The 21,604-nt window shown below is 42.5% G+C and overlaps 1 protein-coding gene across 1 annotated transcript; it reads left to right on the top strand.

Annotated features, from left to right (window-relative positions):
• The first annotated feature begins 9,447 nt into the window (after positions 1–9,447).
• sting1 (stimulator of interferon response cGAMP interactor 1) lies at positions 9,448–19,169 on the top strand. Its single transcript, XM_072436152.1, has 6 exons — positions 9,448–9,671; positions 12,828–13,011; positions 14,808–14,916; positions 15,683–15,927; positions 17,964–18,150; positions 18,630–19,169. Exons 1-6 carry the CDS (start codon positions 9,448–9,450, stop codon positions 18,887–18,889), a joined length of 1,209 nt encoding a protein of 402 aa, XP_072292253.1. The 3' UTR covers positions 18,890–19,169.
• Positions 19,170–21,604: the final 2,435 nt, after the last annotated feature.

Here is a 21,604-nt window from a genome sequence, read left to right as displayed (position 1 = left end):
TAAGTGTTAAATGTAGTGATTTTGATAAAAGTTTCTGTTGATCTTTGGTCAAATGGAGCAATTCACTTCAATTTTCTCATTTTTTTATGCGTATATTATCGTTTGCTTGAAAATGTGGGAAAAACTTCATGATGATTGAGCTAAAATACCCACTAAATGACCCCCAAATGAAAAGTGTGTGAGAAAAAGCCCAGTTCAAAGATGTAAAAAGTCGAAACACCTGCTCAAAAGTAGTGAAGGAAAAGCAATCAAAAGTACCCGCTGACAAATGTACTTAAGTAAAGTAAAGATACCTATACATTTTACTTTTTAATCATGTACTTTGTTGCTTTCCACCACTGAAAAACATCATAATGCCCAGTCTTACTTCGATTTATATTGAAGTTTTGCCATTTTCCCAAGACGTAAAGCGCAGTCCATCGTTCCATCGCTTTTTGCTTTAGTGTTAATGTGCGAGCGCTTTAACCGCAAAGCCACCGCCGCCTCAAACCGAACCCCCCAAACCCTCTCCCTGCCCCGGGACCAGCCGCCTCGCCTCGCGCCACTGTAAATACGGGACCGTTCTTCTTGCACATGACCGAATATGCAGTACCGCGCATCGCTCCGTCCTCCGCTTGGCCCACAGGTGGCGCTGTCCACCACCACCACCACCACCATCACGGCTGGGAATCCTCAACTTTTGACCTGATCTGGATGGAAAAAAAGACAAAAGAAAGACAAATAGATCAAGTTGAGAAAGCGTCAAAAGGTCTTTGTAAAGCATTTCAAATCGCCTCGGTGCATGCATGATGAGTTGAGTTCTTTGATAAAAACGTGACGATTTTTAACGTGTTTTCACTCCCAGCGTGAGGGTTATTTTCTCCCGTTTGGCTCGATATGAATTAACCACATATTTATTTTGTACATAACGTTGGGATTGTTTTATTTTTTGTATTCATTTTGTGTTCTTTCAATCATTGGACGCTGTATAAACTTGACTGTACGCTTCTGCTGTTCTCCTCCTCCGATGTTCCCTCTACTACTTTGTACATGACTTGTTTTTAAATGAATAATACGGATCAACTATAAATAAATATATATACGGTAAATATGTTAACGAATGAACCCTATACTATATTGTACACGGCGGAGGGCAGCCACGAGCATGATTTGCATGGTTTAAAACTCGAAAGCTGCGCGATCCTGGTCCGGTTGCCTCGTTTTGACAGTTCCTCTTGTTACCATGGAGATGTTATGATTATATTTATGATATTATGGACGTTTTCTTCGATATGTTTAAGCCAGTGACACTTTCCCACTCTCTTTCTTTGGTTCTTTATATCGTGCTTCTTTGAGAGACCTTCCTCAAAGCCCTGTGCCATAGAAATTGTGCCACGAATTTCTCTTGAATATCAAAGTGCAAATGACAGGTTGGACCACACATCAATCATTATTATTATTATTGTTTTAGTTCATTTTTATCTATTTTTTTTTTTTATTTTTTTTTTGCTGTAAAAAATGTTTTGGGGCTGTAAAAAAAAATGTTTGCGGTAAATTTCAATTTTTTTCCGGTAAATTTAAACGTAGTTGACACAATTTCACAAAAATCTTGCCTAGTTTTTCCTTGTTTGACAGTTGTAGCGGTGGAAGAAGGACTCGATGTCATGAAGTAAAAGTACAAGTACAGGCACAAAGAAATGACTCTTAAGTATCACATACAAAAATGTACTGAAGTAAACGCTTTAAAGTACCCGTCTGAAAATGTACCTGAAGAGTAAAACGTCTTGAGAATGGTTCAAGTGATAAAAATGCAGTGATTTTGATAAAGATTTCTGCAGATATTTGGTCAACAGGAGCATTTTTCCAATCGATTTCTTAATTTCTCTTGGTAAGTGTATGTTTTTGTTCGCTCAAAGCCGGGACTTGAACTCAAAACCTTTAGATCACCATGAACGTGCCAAAAAAAATGGAAAGCACTGTGAGTCCAGTTCAAACGTTTTCTGGAGTAGAACGTACATATTCCTGTTCTCAAAAGTAGTGAAGGAAACTTAAAAATGGATCCACTGTAAAAAAATAACTTCAACATTTTTACTTCCTTTAATACGTAGAGTACTTTTACTTTTGTACTTCATTTCTTTGATCATTTTAACTTTAACCGAGCAGCCATACTGTAAACAACGGCCACAGCTCAACCAAGTTACAACATATTTATGATTTTACAACTAAAAATGAACCTTTACCACGTGTTTATTTTGTTAATTGAATGTTAAAACTGCACGAATGAAGTGTTTCTTGCGCATCAACTTTGTGCTTTAATGACTTAGATTCAGAATTCCCTTTGAGAACTTTTTTATACTTCACCTTCACAAACTGCAGCTGGACTGATTAAACTATGATTTATATTTTCCCCGCCAAACAATCGAATGCATTGAGATTCGTTAAAACCTGTCATGTGCACTTTCAATCTTTTATTTTGAATTTGTTCTTGTTATAATTGACTTGTTTCTTTGGGCTGTTTTTCCGTTGGGTTCCCAGTCACTAACACTGTACGCATGCCCCACGGGACCAGCCACTTTTTTACTCTTGAATAAAATATGCATGAAGCTTTGGTTTGGATATCGAGCCTTTCTTTCCTTCTTTTACACTGCGATGTGTTTCCATCTACAGGACTGAACCACAACAGCTTTAAACCAAGACTAAACCAGGGCTAAATCTGGAGCAAAACCGCACTAAACTGGGACTAAATCTGGAGCAAAACCGCACTAAACTGGGACTAAATCTGGAGCAAAACCGCACTAAACTGGGACTAAATCTGGAGCAAAACCGCACTAAACTGGGACTAAATCTGGAGCAAAACCGCACTAAACTGGGACTAAATCTGGAGCAAAACCGCACTAAACTGGGACTAAATCTGGAGCAAAACCGCACTAAACTGGGACTAAATCTGGAGCAAAACCGCACTAAACTGGGACTAAATCTGGAGCAAAACCGCACTAAACTGGGACTAAATCTGGAGCAAAACCGCACTAAACTGGGACTAAATCTGGAGCAAAACCGCACTAAACCGGGACTAAATCTGGAGCAAAACCGCACTAAACTGGGACTAAATCTGGAGCAAAACCGCACTAAACCGGGACTAAATCTGGAGCAAAACCGCACTAAACTGGGACTAAATCTGGAGCAAAACCGCACTAAACTGGGACTAAATCTGGAGCAAAACTGCACTAAACTGGGACTAAATCTGGAGCAAAACCGCACTAAACTGGGACTAAATCTGGAGCAAAACCGCACTAAACTGGGACTATATCTGGAGCAAAACCGCACTAAACTTGGACTATATCATGTAAACCAGCCTAAACCAGGTCTGTAAAGGGACTAACACTCAAAACCAGACTTAAAACAGGCTAAAGCAAGACCATAAATCTACACTAAAAGAGGACTGTACAGTATATCAGGACTAAAACAGGACTAAACCAGGAATATCAGGTGTAAAAAGGACTAAACTAGGACTATCAGGTGTAAAACGGAGACTAAACCAGGAATATCAGGTGTAAAAAGGACTAAAGCAGGACTACCAGGTGTAAAACTGGGACTAAACCAAGACTTTCAGGTGTAAAACAGGACTAAACCAAGACTATCAGCCGTAAAACAGTACTAAATCATGATTATCGGGTTTAAAAAAGCACTGAAACAGGACTATCAGGTGTAAAACAGGACTGGGTCTATATCTGGTCCAAAACAGGACTAAATCAGGTCTATCAGGTGTAAAACAGGACTAAACCAGGACTATGGGGTATAAAACAGGACTAAACCAGGACTATGGGGTATAAAAAAAGGACTAAACCAGGACTATCAGGTGTAAAACAGGACTAAACCATGACTATGGGGTATAAAACATGACTAAACCAGGACTGGGTCTATATCCGGTCCAGGACTAAACCAGGTCCAAACTGAGCCTTAACCAGGTGAGTAATAACACAAGATTAAAACCATTTAAAGCGTTGCACTTCCAGCTTCTCTCCTACAGTAAATGAACACGTGGGAGCAGCTCAAACAAAGACACAAAGAAACTAAAACCTGGGCAAGTTTTTACTGTTCTTTGTTGAGGGACTGAGCCAGTTTGACCAGTACTGACTCCCACACGCTCAACACACATGACAAGCAAATCATTTCTCATAAATGTAGATCTATGACTACGGAAGCCCTGAGAGCCAAGCAGAGAAAAGTGTAATAATCCTCCAGTCTGAGAATACAAAGTCTACTTATGTTTTTATATCTATGTTTTTGGTCAATGAGGTTGATTATTATTGGTTTGTTGTTTTTTTCTTCTTCTTTTGGTTTGGCTTATGGGGGGGGGGGGGGGGGATTATATATAAAATAACGCACTTCACTGTGTCTTTTTAAATCCTAGCGTTTCTATTTCATCTAAAAACAAAAAAATAAAATTGTTCAAACTTAGAAAATTGAGTGTCATGATTATTATTTTTTCACTGGCTTCTGTAATTGGCTGCTCCAGTCAAGCTTTTATTGGGCCCTTTCACTGCCAATCAAGAAGCTGTTTATGGAGAAAAGGTTGAAAAATCTGGAGAAAATGATTACAGGAAGTGACATCACACCAGGAACCTTCTAAACATCAAGTCAACAAAATAAAGTTGCTCTCATTCATTTATATTTGTCCCAAAAAAAAAAAGTGTGACATTAGATGAGTTTTGGCCTAGTGTTTGCTGGGTAAAGTGTGATGTCATCAATTACAAACAGGAAGTAAAATTACAAACCTAAAAAAAATAGGTTTTCTGCAATAAAATGTTTAAATTTGAGCTAAATATTAAATACATTTATCTTGACTGCATTTTAGTTCAATAAATGGTCCGAGTTGTCATATGCACATTAAAATATTTGCTTTAACACAGAATATTTCAATGGAAAGTGGTGACGTCCTATATTTGCGTCGACGTTTCACTTTTAGTTGGTTTTTCATGTGTATTTAATTTTAAAAAAGTGCTTTTGGGAATAACCGCCGGCGCCACCACAGAAAACACAGCTGAGGTTCAAACGAATGTAGAAATGTGACTTCCTGTTAATAACCATGTGACTTCCTCTTACGCAATAATGTTCATGTAACTAATGGTTCTCAAACTGCGGCGTGGACCCCATCGTGGGGCTGTCACATTAGAACGTTCACTGTGACGATCTGAAACCTTCTTTCTTTTTTACTTTCTCCATGAGGGTCCTGTACCTGCTTGTCGTCATGGAGAGGTCATTGCTGAGCCTGGAATGTTCCACAGCTCAGCATTAAACGTGTGTGTGGAGCAGAGTGGAGCCTCCTTCTGAACGCCTCTGAAACCTGTGAACTTGGCGTTGATTTCAGGCTGAATTATCTTCTGGTTTGGTAAAAGTACAGCCAAAAGGAACGTTTTAAATGATGTGCTCCGCTCTGCTAGAAACACTGGAATCCGTGACCTTTGGAGCGCTCTCTGAATTATATCGAGCTCTTGAATCCTTCAGCATCGCTCTGGCCACTGCAGATAATCCACTTTGAACTCTCATTCAACTCAATCTATTTAGCAGCTCATTTCACACTCTGTTGTTCTTGGTTCTTTTAGTGTTTTGTAACTGAAGCACATTTGTTTTTAATGTTTACTGTGTATTAGCTGTTTCCAAACTACAAACTAAAGCTAAAGGGCGTGTTCACAGAGCTTTAAGTGAACTCTGGAGTGTTTGTCATGTGTTCACTTGTGTGGAGGAGCCTGAGGGTTTGATAAAGGTGGTAAAGCTTTGATGAAAGGAGAGAATAAAATGCTTCATTTGGACTTCCTGTGCTGTGGCCACGCCCCCTTCTCGCTCCCTCTCTTGTAATGTTTCAGTAATGATGGTAAATCGAAAGTGGAAGAATTGGACGACAACAAAATAAAGAGGGAGAAACTCAGTCACTTGCAGCTGGACACAGAGGTGAGATCACATCTTTTTGGCAGCAGTGCCGTAATTTCACCGTTAAAGTTTGAGATAAGATAAGATAATAGTTTGTGGGATATAAGGAAACAGCTTGAGATCAAATGAAACGTTGCTTGTTTCTGCACTTTCTGAGCTAAACAAAGAGTCTTTTACATTGTGTGCAGTATTTCGGAGAAGTTTGTAAAATGTGCAGCACAAATAAGATAAGTTTAGATAAGAGTGTTATTAAGAGTATGAGGATTTTTCTTTATTATAAGTTCTTTCTTCTGTTTCTTTATTGCTTAATCTGTGTTGCAACATTAGATTTCTCATTGTGGGACAAATAAAGGTGATCTTATCAAACTAAAGTCAGATTGGATTGTAAAGACGGTCCCTCATCTGCCTGAAGAGTGGGTCCAGCTCCACTGTCTCCCTCACGTCTGTCAGAGTCAGACCTCTCCTTCATCTGGAACTCCTCCAGGTTTATACTTTTTCCCAAGGAGTTTTTTTGTAGTTTTTCCTGGCTGAGAAAGAGAGTCTAAGGACAGAAGGAGGATCTAAGGACAGAAGGAGAGTCTAAGGACAGAAGGAGGGTCTAAGGACAGAAGGAGGGTCTAAGGACAGAAGGAGGGTCTAAGGACAGAAGGAGGGTCTAAGGACAGAAGGAGAGTCTAAGGACAGAAGGAGGGTCTAAGGACAGAAGGAGGGTCTAAGGACAGAAGGAGGATCTGAGGACAGAAGGAGGGTCTAAGGACAGAAGGAAGGTCTAAGGACAGAAGGAGGATCTAAGGACAGAAGGAGGATCTAAGGACAGAAGGAGGGTCTAAGGACAGAAGGAGGGTCTAAGGACAGAAGGAGGATCTGAGGACAGAAGGAGGGTCTAAGGACAGAAAGAGAGTCTAAGGAAAGAAGGAGGGTCTAAGGACAGAAGGAGGGTCTAAGGACAGAAGGAGAGTCTAAGGACAGAAAGAGAGTCTAAGGACAGAAGGAGAGTCTAAGGACAGAAGGAGGGTCTAAGGACAGAAGGAGAGTCTAAGGACAGAAGGAGAGTCTAAGGACAGAAGGAGGATCTAAGGACAGAAAGAGAGTCTAAGGACAGAAGGAGGGTCTAAGGACAGAACGAGGGTCTAAGGACAGAAGGAGGGTCTAAGGACAGAAGGAGAGTCTAAGGACAGAAAGAGAGTCTAAGGACAGAAGGAGAGTCTAAGGACAGAAAGAGGGTCTAAGGACAGGAGGAGGGTCTAAGGACAGAAGGACAGAAGGAGGGTCTAAGGACAGAAGGAGAGTCTAAGAACAGAAAGAGAGTCTAAGGACAGAAGGAGGATCTAAGGACAGAAAGAGAGTCTAAGGACAGAAGGAGGGTCTAAGGACAGAACGAGGGTCTAAGGACAGAAGGAGGGTCTAAGGACAGAAGGAGAGTCTAAGGACAGAAAGAGAGTCTAAGGACAGAAGGAGGATCTAAGGACAGAAGGAGAGTCTAAGGACAGAAGGAGGGTCTAAGGACAGAAGGAGGGTCTAAGGACAGAAGGAGGGTCTAAGGACAGAAGGAGGGTCTAAGGACAGAAGGAGGGTCTAAGGACAGAAGGAGGATCTGAGGACAGAAGGAGGGTCTAAGGACAGAAGGAAGGTCTAAGGACAGAAGGAGGATCTAAGGACAGAAGGAGGATCTAAGGACAGAAGGAGGGTCTAAGGACAGAAGGAGGGTCTAAGGACAGAAGGAGGATCTGAGGACAGAAGGAGGGTCTAAGGACAGAAAGAGAGTCTAAGGAAAGAAGGAGGGTCTAAGGACAGAAGGAGGGTCTAAGGACAGAAGGAGAGTCTAAGGACAGAAAGAGAGTCTAAGGACAGAAGGAGAGTCTAAGGACAGAAGGAGGGTCTAAGGACAGAAGGAGAGTCTAAGGACAGAAGGAGAGTCTAAGGACAGAAGGAGGATCTAAGGACAGAAAGAGAGTCTAAGGACAGAAGGAGGGTCTAAGGACAGAACGAGGGTCTAAGGACAGAAGGAGGGTCTAAGGACAGAAGGAGAGTCTAAGGACAGAAAGAGAGTCTAAGGACAGAAGGAGAGTCTAAGGACAGAAAGAGGGTCTAAGGACAGGAGGAGGGTCTAAGGACAGAAGGACAGAAGGAGGGTCTAAGGACAGAAGGAGAGTCTAAGAACAGAAAGAGAGTCTAAGGACAGAAGGAGGATCTAAGGACAGAAAGAGAGTCTAAGGACAGAAGGAGGGTCTAAGGACAGAACGAGGGTCTAAGGACAGAAGGAGGGTCTAAGGACAGAAGGAGAGTCTAAGGACAGAAAGAGAGTCTAAGGACAGAAGGAGGATCTAAGGACAGAAGGAGGGTCTAAGGACAGAAAGAGAGTCTAAGGACAGAAGGAGGGTCTAAGGACAGAAAGAGAGTCTAAGGACAGAAGGAGGGTCTAAGGACAGAAGGAGGGTCTAAGGACAGAAAGAGGGTCTAAGGACAGAAGGAGGGTCTAAGGACAGAAAGAGGGTCTAAGGACAGAAGGAGGGTCTAAGGACAGAAGGAGAGGCTAAGGACAGAAGGAGGGTCTATGGACAGAAGGAGAGTCTAAGGACAGAAGGAGAGTCTAAGGACAGAAAGAGGGTCTAAGGACAGGAGGAGGGTCTAAGGACAGAAGGACAGAAGGAGGGTCTAAGGACAGAAGGAGAGTCTAAGGACAGAAAGAGAGTCTAAGGACAGAAGGAGAGTCTAAGGACATAAAGAGAGTCTAAGGACAGAAGGAGGGTCTAAGGACAGAAGGAGGGTCTAAGGACAGAAGGAGGGTCTAAGGACAGAAAGAAGGTCTAAGGACAGAAGGAGAGTCTAAGGACAGAAGGAGAGTCTAAGGACAGAACGAGGGTCTAAGGACAGAAGGAGGGTCTAAGGACAGAAGGAGAGTCTAAGGACAGAAGGAGAGTCTAAGGACAGAAGGAGAGTCTAAGGACAGAAGGAGAGTCTAAGGACAGAAGGAGAGTCTAAGGACAGAAAGAGGGTCTAAGGACAGGAGGAGGGTCTAAGGACAGAAGGACAGAAGGAGGGTCTAAGAACAGAAAGAGAGTCTAAGGACAGAAGGAGAGTCTAAGGACAGAAGGAGGGTCTAAGGACAGAAGGAGGGTCTAAGGACAGAGGACTCTGGGACATCGTCCCTCACCACCACAGACATTGTTGATTCATTTGTCACTGTCGCCCTCAGAGGCAACTGTTAAAATAATAATAAATAAATTGAATTGAATAAATCAGATATAGCGTTTACTGATGACACTTGTAATGCTGTTGGGCCCTCGGGATTTTTCTTCATTTATTCCTTTTTGTATGATAAATATGATAAAAGATTAATATCAAGACGTGACCCACTTATTTTCAGTCAAATCAAACATTCTGTGATGATCAGGAACAGTTAAACCACAAATAACATTATATATTTTTCATAATAAAAACTTAAAATCATTAGTTTTTAGGCCTGAGGTCGGATAATCATTGAAAAGGTTCAGTTTTCTTCCAGAGTTTTGACCGTTGCCATGACGTCACCTTTGACAGATGCAGTCCCTCACGTCCCAGTCCGAGCTGGTCCCGGGCCCTCGCGGCGCGCTGCCCAAGCGCTGTGCTCTGGGCGTGGCCGCGGCCTCCACGGCGACGGCGGCCTTTCTTTTCGGGGAGAGAGTCGTGAGCTGGGTCTCCATGGCGACGCTCCTGTTGACGCTCGGCCCCTCGGTCCATGGAGTTCTCCTGTTTCTGGAGGAGACGATCAACCACAGCAACAGGTTTCAATTTAATGATTTATTTGTTTGTGAAGTAATTTAAATGTCTAATAATAATAATGATAATAATGATAATAATAATGACAATAATAATAATGATAATGATAATAATGACAATAATGATAATAATAATAAATATAGCCGCAAGCGGCAATGATCGGCCCTCGCCACGCCGCCGCAGCTACGCCGCAAGATTGTCCTTTTATTACGCCTACTGCTGAATCTGTGACGCTGTCACATCTTCTCCCCTTTGTTTTACCATCAAAAAGCAATTTTATTTTGAATTCTTGGCAAAATGTGCGGCTTTGCTGCACAGACACCGTGACTCTTTGAATAAAAATGTGGATAACTTTTGATGGTCCACCCCTGAAGATGAGTCTCACCAAATTTCAGGTTAATAGGGCTGACGCCCTGGGAGGAGTTTGTGAAAGTCTAAAGTGTAAACATGTTCTGGCGATTTCCCCATTGGAATAACATGGAAGGTTTCGGTCATCGGTACGGCAACGCCATAACAATTATGACATGGGTCTCATTGACTTTTTTGATGGGCATTCTAAAATTGAGTTGTGTGTCAAATTTCATATAATTTCGCAAAACTAAACATTTAACCTCCATATAAAATCTGTAGGGGGCGCTGTGGCTCCAAATTAATTTATTTCACTTCAAGTAGGTTTAGGGCAAAGAGTTTAACAACTGATTCTAATTTGACGCAATTCGGACTTTATCTGCGCAAACGGCAGAAATGTAAAATTTGGGAGATTTCTGAAATTCTTGCTACAGTTTGCAGCTTCGCCGCACAGAGACCGTGACAGGTATCAATGTAATTTTGGATAACTTTTGATGTCCCACTCCTCAGTAGCATTTTCACCAAATTTCAGCTTTTTAGGGCCAACGCCCTGGGAGGAGTTCGTAAAAGTACGACGTTTGGAAAAACTCCAGTCATGCTTAGCCATTTTTGAAGCAATATGGCCGACATTTGGTTGGGCGGACGGCGTTGCCGAAATAATATTTTTTACTTCTCTTGTCACCATCTACCTCTGCGCCAAATTTCATGATTCTACGATCAGATTTTTTTTGGGTCATTTCCCATCTCTCAATGCATTTTTGGTACATTTGGGGGCGCTGACGCGCCATTTTTTTTTTATTTTAGAAAAGGGAAATAGCCAGAATGTAGAGAGGCACGAATTTTAGACGTGTGCAAATTTTTGTGACTTTTCGTCAATGTTCACTGGGTGAAAAATAGGGGGGTTGGTCCCGAGAAGAAGAAGAAGAAGAAGAATATTCCGATGCGAAAACAATGTTTCCCATTTTTCAAATATCATAAACTATACATTTTCGGAAAGCGCTCGCGCTTTCCTACCTCATGGTGTGGGTCCCTGGTCACTGACGGGTACTTTCGTTAATTTTGAGTGGGCTCCGCACACTTTGTGTTTTTGGCCCTCTATACAGTAATAATGTTAAATTTTTCTCAATGTAAAGTGCTCGTTTAGTGCGCACTTTTGCACGGGCTTCGCCCGTTTACAACGGTAATGTTCCATTTTCCTACTACTAATTAGTATGCACGGGGCGTGCATGAGTGAAGGAGTGCGTTAGTGAGTGTTTGGAAGTGGGCGAGCGCTTCGCGCTCGATTTCGTGCGCACTACGTGCGCACTTTCGCAGCCGTGCTTTGCACGGCCTTACGAGATTAATAGGCCTCTCGCCAGCTTGTGGCGCTCGGGCCTAATAATAACAATCGGCACTAGTTTTGAAGAGTTTAGCGTGAAATTTGTATAAATATAAATGCAAAATATATGTAAAACTTGTAAGCTCCTCTAGTAACTGACATTGCAAATCTGCCATGGCTATAAATGTTGTAGTGTGTTACCTGTCTAATGCAAATACTTAATAATATAATAAAAATTTTTTTTTTTTTTTTTTGTACAGCGAATACTGCAGTACTTAATTTATTTTGCTGCTGTGAACAGCTGCAGGGTGTCCACAAAATAACTTAACAAAAGAACTTTAAGATGCATTTAGATTTAAAGTTATATATTTGTGGTTCTCTAGGAAACAATAGAAAGCAAGCTGTACATAAACGAACATGCATACAGAGACATAATAATATTAAACTACAGACAAACGACTGGTTATCATACTAAACTAATTATAAGTACGTGACATCACTCATCTGCCACATTAACATATATGAACTCTGCTGTAAGCTGCGCTGGCCCTTTAAGAGCTCCAGCTGACGATGATTTAGATGATACTAGATATTAATGAATTAAGAAGTCATTTTGGGACGTTTTAGTTTTGTTCCACAGTAAATCCAACACAAACACGGCTCACAGCTCCGTCATGTTAAACCGACTGTGATGTCATGTCAGCTGCAGTGGGCGCTCTCTCCTGGTGCCTCCATCAGGGTCAGTATTGGATCAAACCCCCGCTGCCTCACGCAAGTCAGAATTAGCTCCAATATGGAGGCCCTCATGGCGGCCCTCGATACGCTTCAGACACAGGGTTAGGATCACGGTTAGGGTTAGGGTCAGGGTCAGGGTCAGGGTTAGGGTCAGGGTTAGGATCAGGGTTAGGATTAGGGTTAGGGGTAGGATCAGGATTAGGGTTAGGGTTAGGGTTAGGATTAGGGTTAGGATCAGGGTTAGGATTAGGGTTAGGATCAGGGTTGGAATTAGGGTTAGGATCAGGGTTAGGATTAGGGTGAGGGACAAGAGAGCAGATTTGGACCCAAGAGAGAAAATGTCGGTCTCGGTCGCCGCCATGTTGGGGCCAGTAACTTCCGTTTCGGTCGCCGCCATAATGAAATTCTGACTTCCGTGAGGCAGCGGGAGTTCGATCTAGACCTAACCGTCCATCTAGTGCGCAGGACATAACCCTTTGACAGTGTCCTACTCACTCTCACCTGATGAGCTTTGGCTAATGACAAAAAACGACCCGCAGTGGAAATGAGTTTATGTCTCTTGACTGACCCGGGAAGTGTTTGGGGTGAGGGAAGTCTGGGAGTGCCTGCTTAGACTGCTGCCGCCGCGATGACCCGGCCCTGGATAAGCAGAAGAAGATAGATGGAACTGAAATGAATGAATTAAGAAGTAATTTTGGGAAGTTTCGCAGTTTTGTTCCACAGTAAATCCAACATAAACCTATTGCAATGTGTGTGCCAGGTACAGGGGGCGCTCCCTCCTGGCGCGTCTCTCCGACTGTGGGCTGCAGCAGTCGCTCCCGTGGGTGACACTGTCCGCTCTCCTGCTGTGCCTCTCGGGGAGTCCTCTGCCTCTGCCTCATCTGTGGACTCTGCTCTGGCTCTGCGCCGTCTTTTACGCCACCTTCAGGAGCCTGGGACTGACGGTGATGACATTTAACGCACGCATCAGGCCCGCGCAACCAGGTTTTACATAACAGTACCAAGAACCAGTCCCTCATTTAGCCAGACGCACCACCCAGTCCGCCTTGGTCACGTTCAACACGGCGACAGTGGCTGAAAGAACATTTAAAGTGCATGAGACCGGTTTAAATGTTTTTTCTAATTATAACTTAATTTGGAACCTGTGGTCAATATTTATCATAGTTTCACACATCAGTCAAGTGGCTGTTTGTGGAGAAAAGAGGAAAAATAAAAGTTGAAAGTCGAGTCCTAAAACAGAATCCGTCCAAAAAGCGACGTTCCATTAAAAATCCAAGGATAATTTACTGTATTTTCCGGACTATTAGTCGCACCGGAGTATAAGTTGCACCAGCCAAAAAATGCATAAGAAAAAAACGTAAATGAGTCACACTGGAGTATGAAATGCGGTTGCAAGTGTGAAAATAACAAATAATATCGCTTATAAGTTGCTCCAGAGTGAAAGTATAAGTATAAGTCGCACCCCGGTTAACTATGAAAAAAGGTGCGACTTATAGTCTGAAAAATATGGTACATGCAGCAGAAAAAAATAATTTAACAAAAATAAAAGTGTATGGTATTATTGTTTGTCAAATCATAACTATTCATGTAATGTGATGCATATGGTAATTCTCTCTGCTGCCAGTAGATGGAGTTCTCTTTGCCCGGCTGATTTCATGCAGTTCATTCAGTTTCCATGCATTATTTTAAGCTCTAAAACGTGCGGTACAGATGTCAAAGTAAGAGTATTATAAGTTCTAAAACGTGCGGTACAGATGTCAAAGTAAGAGTATTTTAAGTTCTAAAACGTGCGGTACCAGATGTCAAAGTAAGAGTATTATAAGTTCTAAAACGTGCGGTACAGATGTCAAAGTAAGAGTATTTTAAGTTCTAAAACGTGCGGTACAGATGTCAAAGTAAGAGTATTTTAAGTTCTAAAATGTGCGGTACCAGATGTCAAAGTAAGAGTATTATAAGTTCTAAAACGTGCGGTACAGATGTCAAAGTAAGAGTATTTTAAGTTCTAAAATGTGCGGTACCAGATGTCAAAGTAAGAGTATTATAAGTTCTAAAACGTGCGGTACAGATGTCAAAGTAAGAGTATTTTAAGTTCTAAAACGTGCGGTACAGATGTCAAAGTAAGAGTATTATAAGTTCTAAAACGTGCGGTACAGATGTCAAAGTAAGAGTATTTTAAGTTCTAAAACGTGCGGTACAGATGTCAAAGTAAGAGTATTATAAGTTCTAAAACGTGCGGTACAGATGTCAAAGTAAGAGTATTTTAAGTTCTAAAACGTGCGGTACAGATGTCAAAGTAAGAGTATTATAAGTTCTAAAACGTGCGGTACAGATGTCAAAGTAAGAGTATTTTAAGTTCTAAAACGTGCGGTACAGATGTCAAAGTAAGAGTATTTTAAGTTCTAAAACGTGCGGTACAGATGTCAAAGTAAGAGTATTTTAAGTTCTAAAATGTGCGGTACCAGATGTCAAAGTAAGAGTATTTTAAGTTCTAAAACGTGCGGTACAGATGTCAAAGTAAGAGTATTTTAAGTTCTAAAACGTGCGGTACAGATGTCAAAGTAAGAGTATTTTAAGTTCTAAAACGTGCGGTACAGATGTCAAAGTAAGAGTATTTTAAGTTCTAAAACGTGCGGTACAGATGTCAAAGTAAGAGCATGTTTCAGTGCCGATAACAAAAGCAATAATGCAGACTATGTGTCATTAAAGACGTGTACAGCTCAGTGTTTGCTCTCTGTGCCAGGCGCCGTCTGAGGTGGAGCTGTCGGACATCTGTGAGACCAGGAGGATGAACGTGGCTCATGGTTTGGCCTGGTCCTTTTACCTGGGCTACCTCCGCCTGGTGCTGCCCCGTCAGTAACAGCGTTTCTCCTGTTCATGTCAAGTCAAGTTGACTTGATCTGTGTAAAAGGCTTTAATATAAGAATAATGTCTGTAATGAATGAATGAGTTCCAAAGTTCATCCTGAGGACCACATGAACGTAGCATTAGCTCCATAAGCAGGTGCCACCGGGTTGTCTCCATGGAGACAGTTAAATCCCATAAATCCCTACGGCAACAGTTTTAAAACCTCTGAACTCTAAACTTATGAGACTCTCATTGGTCTTTTGCCTGATTATTTAACAGGTTTGCCAAACATCAGCTCAAGTATTCACCAAGTGAGACCTGTTTATTTTAGTCACACACATTCAATTTCAGCAGCTTTACAGGTCAGATCTGTGGAACGGCGAACCCACTCAGAGTGTAGACTAAATGCAAGATAGATTTTTTCAATGCCAAACATTGGAACAACCCGGGCAAAGCAAACATATCTCAATGTAAATATGGAAAAGTAACACAGTCCAAGTATTTGTACTACTTTACATTAACTACACATTAATACACCTAAGAAAGATTGAGGCTTAGTTACCACTTACTTAATCATTGAATCATTCTTAATCAAATATAAGTTATTGATAATTCAACAGCTACTATTACACTTTTCACTTTTCCTTTGAATAGGCTTATTATTTACTGAGAAATTCCCCATAAAAAAACATGTTTAAACATATATTTTAAAAAATCATTTAAAAATCTAATGACTTCTTTAAATCCATGCTCTAATGTTCCTCTGTTTAGAGTTGGAGGACTCCATCTCTGCGTTCTGTGCGTCGCACCAGAGCAGCGCCCCCCTGTGGAGCCGAGGGTCAAAGCGCCTCTTCATCCTGATCCCCGTAAACGCAAACATCAGCCACAAACTGGAGGACGAGGACGACCGGGTCCAGTTCTACGACAGCCTCCCGAACAGCCAGCTGGACCGAGGAGGGGTCAGAGGCCGAGTCTACAAGCACAGTGTCTACAGGGTCTTCAACCACAAAGGACAGGTGGGTCTACACTGCGGGGTCTATACTGTGGGGTCTACACTGCGGGGTCTACACTGCAGAGTCTATACTATGGGGTCTACACTGTGGGGTCTACACTGTGGGGTCTACACTGTGGGGTCTATACTGCGGGGTCTACACTGCGGGGTCTACACTGCGGGGTCTACACTGCAGAGTCTATACTATGGGGTCTACACTGTGGGGTCTACACTGTGGGGTCTACACTGTGGGGTCTATACTGCGGGGTCTACACTGCGGGGTCTACACTGTGGGGTCTACACTGTGGGGTCTACACTGTGGGGTCTATACTGTGGGGTCTACACTGTGGGGTCTACTCTGCGGGGTCTACACTGTGGGGTCTACTCTGCGGGGTCTACACTGTGAGATCTACACAAAGTGGGCGGAGCCCACTCAAAATTAACGAAAGTACCCGTCAGTGACCAGGGACCCACACCATGAGGTAGGAAAGCGCGAGTGCTTTCCGAAAATGTATAGTTTATGATATTTGAAAAATGGGAAACATTGTTTTCGCATCGGAATATTATTCTTTCTTCTCGGGACCAACCCCCCTATTTTTCCCCCAGTGAACATTGACGAAAAGTCACAAAAATTTGCACACCTCTAAAAATCGTGCCTCTCTACATTCTGGCTATTTCCCTTTTCTAAAATAAATAAAATTGGCGCGTCAGCGCCCCCAAATGTACCAAAAATGCATTGAGAGATGGGAAATGACCCAAAAAAAATCTGATCGTAGAATCATGAAATTTGGCGCAGAGGTAGATGGTGACAAGAGAAGTAAAAAATATTATTACGGCAACGCCGTCCGCCCAACCAAATGTCGGCCATATTGCTTCAAAAATGGCCAAGCATGACTCTGGAGTTTTTCCAAATGTCGTACTTTTACGAACTCCTCCCAGGGCGTTGGCTCTAAAAAGCTGAAATTTGGTGAAAATGCTACTGAGGAGTGGGACATCAAAATTTATTCAAATTACATTGATACCTGTCACGGTCTCTGTGCGGCAAAGCCGCAAACTTTAGCTAGAATTTCAGAAATCTCCCAAATTCAACATTTCTGCCGTTTGCGCAGATAAAGTCCGAATTGCGTCAAATTAGAATCAGTTGTTGCCCTAAACCTACTTGAAGTGAAATTAATTAATTTGGCGCCACAGTGCCCCCTACGGATTTTATATGGAGGTTAAATGTTTAGTTTTGCGAAATTATCTGAAATTTGACACAAAACTCAATTTTGGCATCCCCATCAAAAAAGTAAATGAGACCCATGTCATAATTGTTATGGCTTTGCTGTAGCGATGACCGAAACCTTCCATGTTATTCCAATGGGGAAATCACCAGAACATGTTTACACTTTAGACTTTCACCAACTCCTCCCAGGGCGTTAGCCCTATCAACGTGAAATTTGGTGAGACTCATCTTCAGGGGTGGATCATCAAAAGTTATCCACATTTTTATTCAAAGAGTCACGGTGTCTGTGTGGCAAAGCCGCACATTTTGCCAAGAATTCAAAATAAAATTGCTTTTTGATGGTAAAACAAAGGGGAGAAGATGTGACATCGTCACAGATTCAGCAGTAGGCGTAATAAAAGGACAATTGGGGCGCGTTAGCGCCCCCTCCTCTTGCGGCGTGGCGGCGGCGTGGCGAGGGCCGATCATTGCCGCTTGCGGCTATATTTGTTATTATTATTTCATCTATTTTGTTGATTTATAGATTGTCCTAATTTAACCCCAACTTTGACACTGTTTCCTGGACAACTGAAGGTCAAAGTTTATGTTCACGATTACAATACGGTTTTGAATTATGTGTTTGAATATTCACTGTTTGTCAATACAACATAAAACTACGTAACTGTTTATGCTAATACATGCTCATGACCCTTTGCCTGTCGATTAGAATAAACCACAGAGGATCAGAGGTCAAAGGTCAGGCTCAGAGCACAGTTACAGTAGCGTAGAACAAGTACTAACAATCATAAATACTGTGGCTATAGTGAACTGTATTGGCTGTGCCCGTGCGCCCGCAGGCTCACGATTGCGTGGTGGAGTACGCCACGCCGCTCCTGACCCTCCACAGCATGTCCCAGGACAGCGAGGCGGGCTTCGGGGAGCCGCAGAGGAGAGCGCAGGTCCTCCTCTTCTACAGAACGCTCCGAGACGTCCTGGAGCGCTCTCTGGAGTGTCGGAACAGATACACGCTCATCCTGCTCGACGGTAAACCACCAGGGGGCAGCCACGGCCCTAACCCTCACCCTAACCTTCACCCTAGCCTTAACCCTAACCTTAACCTTAACCCTAACCCTAACCCTAACCTTAAACCTAACCCTCACCCACCCTAAGTTTCAGAAGCCGCGGCACAAAATAACATGGCAGTTTTGGCCGGCTTGTGAAGCTTTATAAATGTGAATACCTTCCAAAAACATGTGGAAAATTCATTGAAAGAATATTAATAAGCTGCTTTTTTTAAACATTTTTCATAAATCAAATGTAAATGCCCGATAAATGCTTTTTTTTTTTAGACTAAGGAAGCCTATTTTAAAGCGTTTCACAGCCATTTCACAGCTTGTTTTGTAACTTCGCTAAAAGTTCTGCAAATGCGTCGGGTGCAGTGTGTTCAGCTCCTCAAACTCACAGACCACCGGCGCTTTTTGCATCACAGTTTCTCACGTTATTTTCCACTTTTGCACTTCCAGACGAACACGAAGACGACGTGCACTATCTGTCCAAGTCGCTCCTGAGGTCGCTCCAGCAGCAGGACACAGAGGAGTTCTCCATGTTCTCCTCACTGCCCAAGCCCCCAGAGCCCCCGACACCCCCTCCTCACCAGGAGCAGTCCCACAACGGGGTCCTGAGCCGGGAGCCCACCCTCATGTTCAGCCTGGACCGTCCCAGGACTCTGCGGAGCCCCGTGGAGACGTCCGACTGCCTCCGAGGGCCCAATGAGTACAGTTAAGACACGTCAGAGCCAGTTTGAAACGTCTTCTGTTCTTTTCCCAACTGTTCCCACTGTTCTGACTGTTTTGACTGTTCTGACTGTTCTGACTGTTCTGACTGTTCTGACTGTTTTGACTGTTTTGACTGTTTTGACTGTTCCGACTGTTCCGACTGTTCTGACTGTTTTGACTGTTTTGACTGACACAAGTGTAAGAAGAAAATACATTCATGTGAGAGTTTTATGTTGATAAGATTTCATGATTTGAACATTTCTATTTGTTTCTGGTAAATGGGATTTAGTTTTTCAGATCTTTGTGTCTCTTCTTTGGGACATTTCAGATTTTGTGCTTTATGTAAAATGTTGTGTCTTTGAAATGACATCCACTTCATATTTACAGAAAGATACATAACTGAATTATACTCTAAAGTAGAATGTGATCACTGGATGTAAGAAAAGAACAGCTCTGCCTTTAGGCTGTAGTTTGCATTTTGCTTGATTATTTATATTTATTGCACATTAGTTCAAGTATTCACTGTTTGAGGTCTCAGGACATTTTTATCTCACAATCACATCGTGTCAACACAGAGACGGAGAAAAGGATTTCAACAACTTTGCTCCTGTGGAGACTTTTAGAATTATATGATTTAATGCCTTTTAATGAGTTTAAAGCTCTGGTCAAGGACGACCCACAGCGCCAATGCACTTGTTTTACATGATATTGTAAGTTTGACAGTGTTTTTATGTTTTGATTCATTTTCAAATTTGTGTTTAAGAATCATATGTGTGTGTGTTGTTTATTTTGGGACCATGAAAAAGAGAACTTTTCTCTGTTTCCCTGTATAAATAAATAAATACATAAAATGAATATTATAAACTTGAGTGTTATGTTTGTCTTCTGTCAAATATAAAATAAACCACCAATTACATTAAAAAAATAAAGACTCTACGATCGTTTTCATGTGAAGATTATTTCAGTTTGTTATTTTTTTCCATTTTGATGCTTCACCAGAACAGTTAGCATTAGCATTAGCATTGGGACACAAAGTTGACAAAGTATTCACCCGTTTTGTCAAGTCTTTAACACTTTAGCTGTTCACTGCCTGATCTTATAATATTTATTAACTTCAGACCCACAGAAATAGAACTACACAGGAAGCGCTGATGCTAACACTGAGCTAGCCGCGAGCTGTAGTGCACAGAGCCCGGTTTTACTATCGTTTACTATCTCATTTTTTCTTTCTATATTCATTTCCTAAACATGCACAAGACACACAGACTTCTTCCTCTGAACCACGGACAGATCGGCTGTGAACGCTCGACTGAAAATGTGAAGCTGGATCTCGATTTGATAACGTTTAGATTATTGCACAGCGCTGCATATAACTCAGATTATTCAGGATATGACAGACGCACGCTAGGTTGTCAATTTATCAGATTTGTAGCTTTTTAACAAATTAAAAAATGACCAGATAGTGAAATAAACGAGAGGCGTTTCCCCCAATCGAGCTGCAGGAGAAGAATAAATACAGATGTGTGTTTTCAAATCTAAACGACTCTCACACGTTTGTAACGACATAGATTAAACATGTAATCGCACAAAGCAAGCCGCCTTCACTAATATTATAAACAACGTTGTGCCGTATTGGAGCCTTTCTGCATCAAATCAAACTTAATACACGATTCTCACAGATTTTTCTACACGATTCTATTTGTATATATTTTTCCAGCCGTCTTTGCTCTTACTCGTCGACGTCTCTTCGTTGCCGTCGTCTCCAAAGGCCAGTGGCAGTATTGACGAACGGGAAGTCGAGTTTGGCGACGCATCAGATCGACGCGTCTTCCAGAGTTCATCGCATTTTTTCCAGAAAAACGGTCTAAAATGTCCACAAATGCACCAGCAAATGGGAATAAGGCGGACAAAATAAGTTACGTCACGTTTTTGATATAATAAACGTAGATATGACTGTTTAAAGGACAAATATGATGCATTATTTGTACTTTTCAGGGCCTTTCAACGCGCTCGAGTGCTTTAGATGCACTTAAAATAAAGCGTCTACTGAAAACACGCATTACTTTATATCAGTCAGGCGTTCCCTCGTCGAGAATTGTGTCAGTGCTCCATCTACTGGCTGTAGAGGGAACTACTACCGTATTTTCTGGACTATAAGTTATTTCATAGTTTTGGCGGGGTGCAACTTGTAGTTATTTACGATTTATATGAGATATTATTTCCTCTCCTTGAACCGACACCTTAACGTGGTGGAGTGGTTTGAGTGCCCGAATGATCCCAGGAGCTATGTTGTCGGGGGCTTCAAGCCCCTGGTAGGGTCTCCCAAGGCAAACAGGTCCTAGGTGACGGGTCAGACAAAGATCGGTTCAGAAGCCCCCTATGATGACAACACGAACAAGGCAGTTTACGTCGCCCGGATCGGCGTCACCGGGGCCCCATCCTGGAGCCAGGCCTGGGATGGGTGCTCGATGGCGAGCGCCTGGTGGCCAGGTCTTACCCCACGGGGCCCGGCTGGGCACAGCCCGAAGGAGCGACGTGGGGCCGCCCTCCCGTGGGCCCACCACCCGCAGAAGGATCCATAAGGGGCAGAGAGATCTGGGCGGCAGTCGACGGCAGGGGCCTCGGCGACCAGATCTCCAGACACAGAGACTAACTCTGGGGACATGGAACGTCATCTCGCTGGGGGGGAAAGAGCCTGAGCTTGTGTGGGAGGTTGAGCAATA

Source organism: Eucyclogobius newberryi, unplaced genomic scaffold (assembly GCF_026437365.1).
Source record: "Eucyclogobius newberryi isolate DKJ021-1_F unplaced genomic scaffold, fEucNew1.0.hap1 SCAF_73, whole genome shotgun sequence".
NCBI classification, from domain to species: Eukaryota; Metazoa; Chordata; class Actinopteri; order Gobiiformes; family Gobiidae; genus Eucyclogobius; species Eucyclogobius newberryi.
The sequence above is the reverse complement of the archived record's forward strand: the minus strand, read 5'-3'. Positions and strand labels throughout refer to the sequence as shown.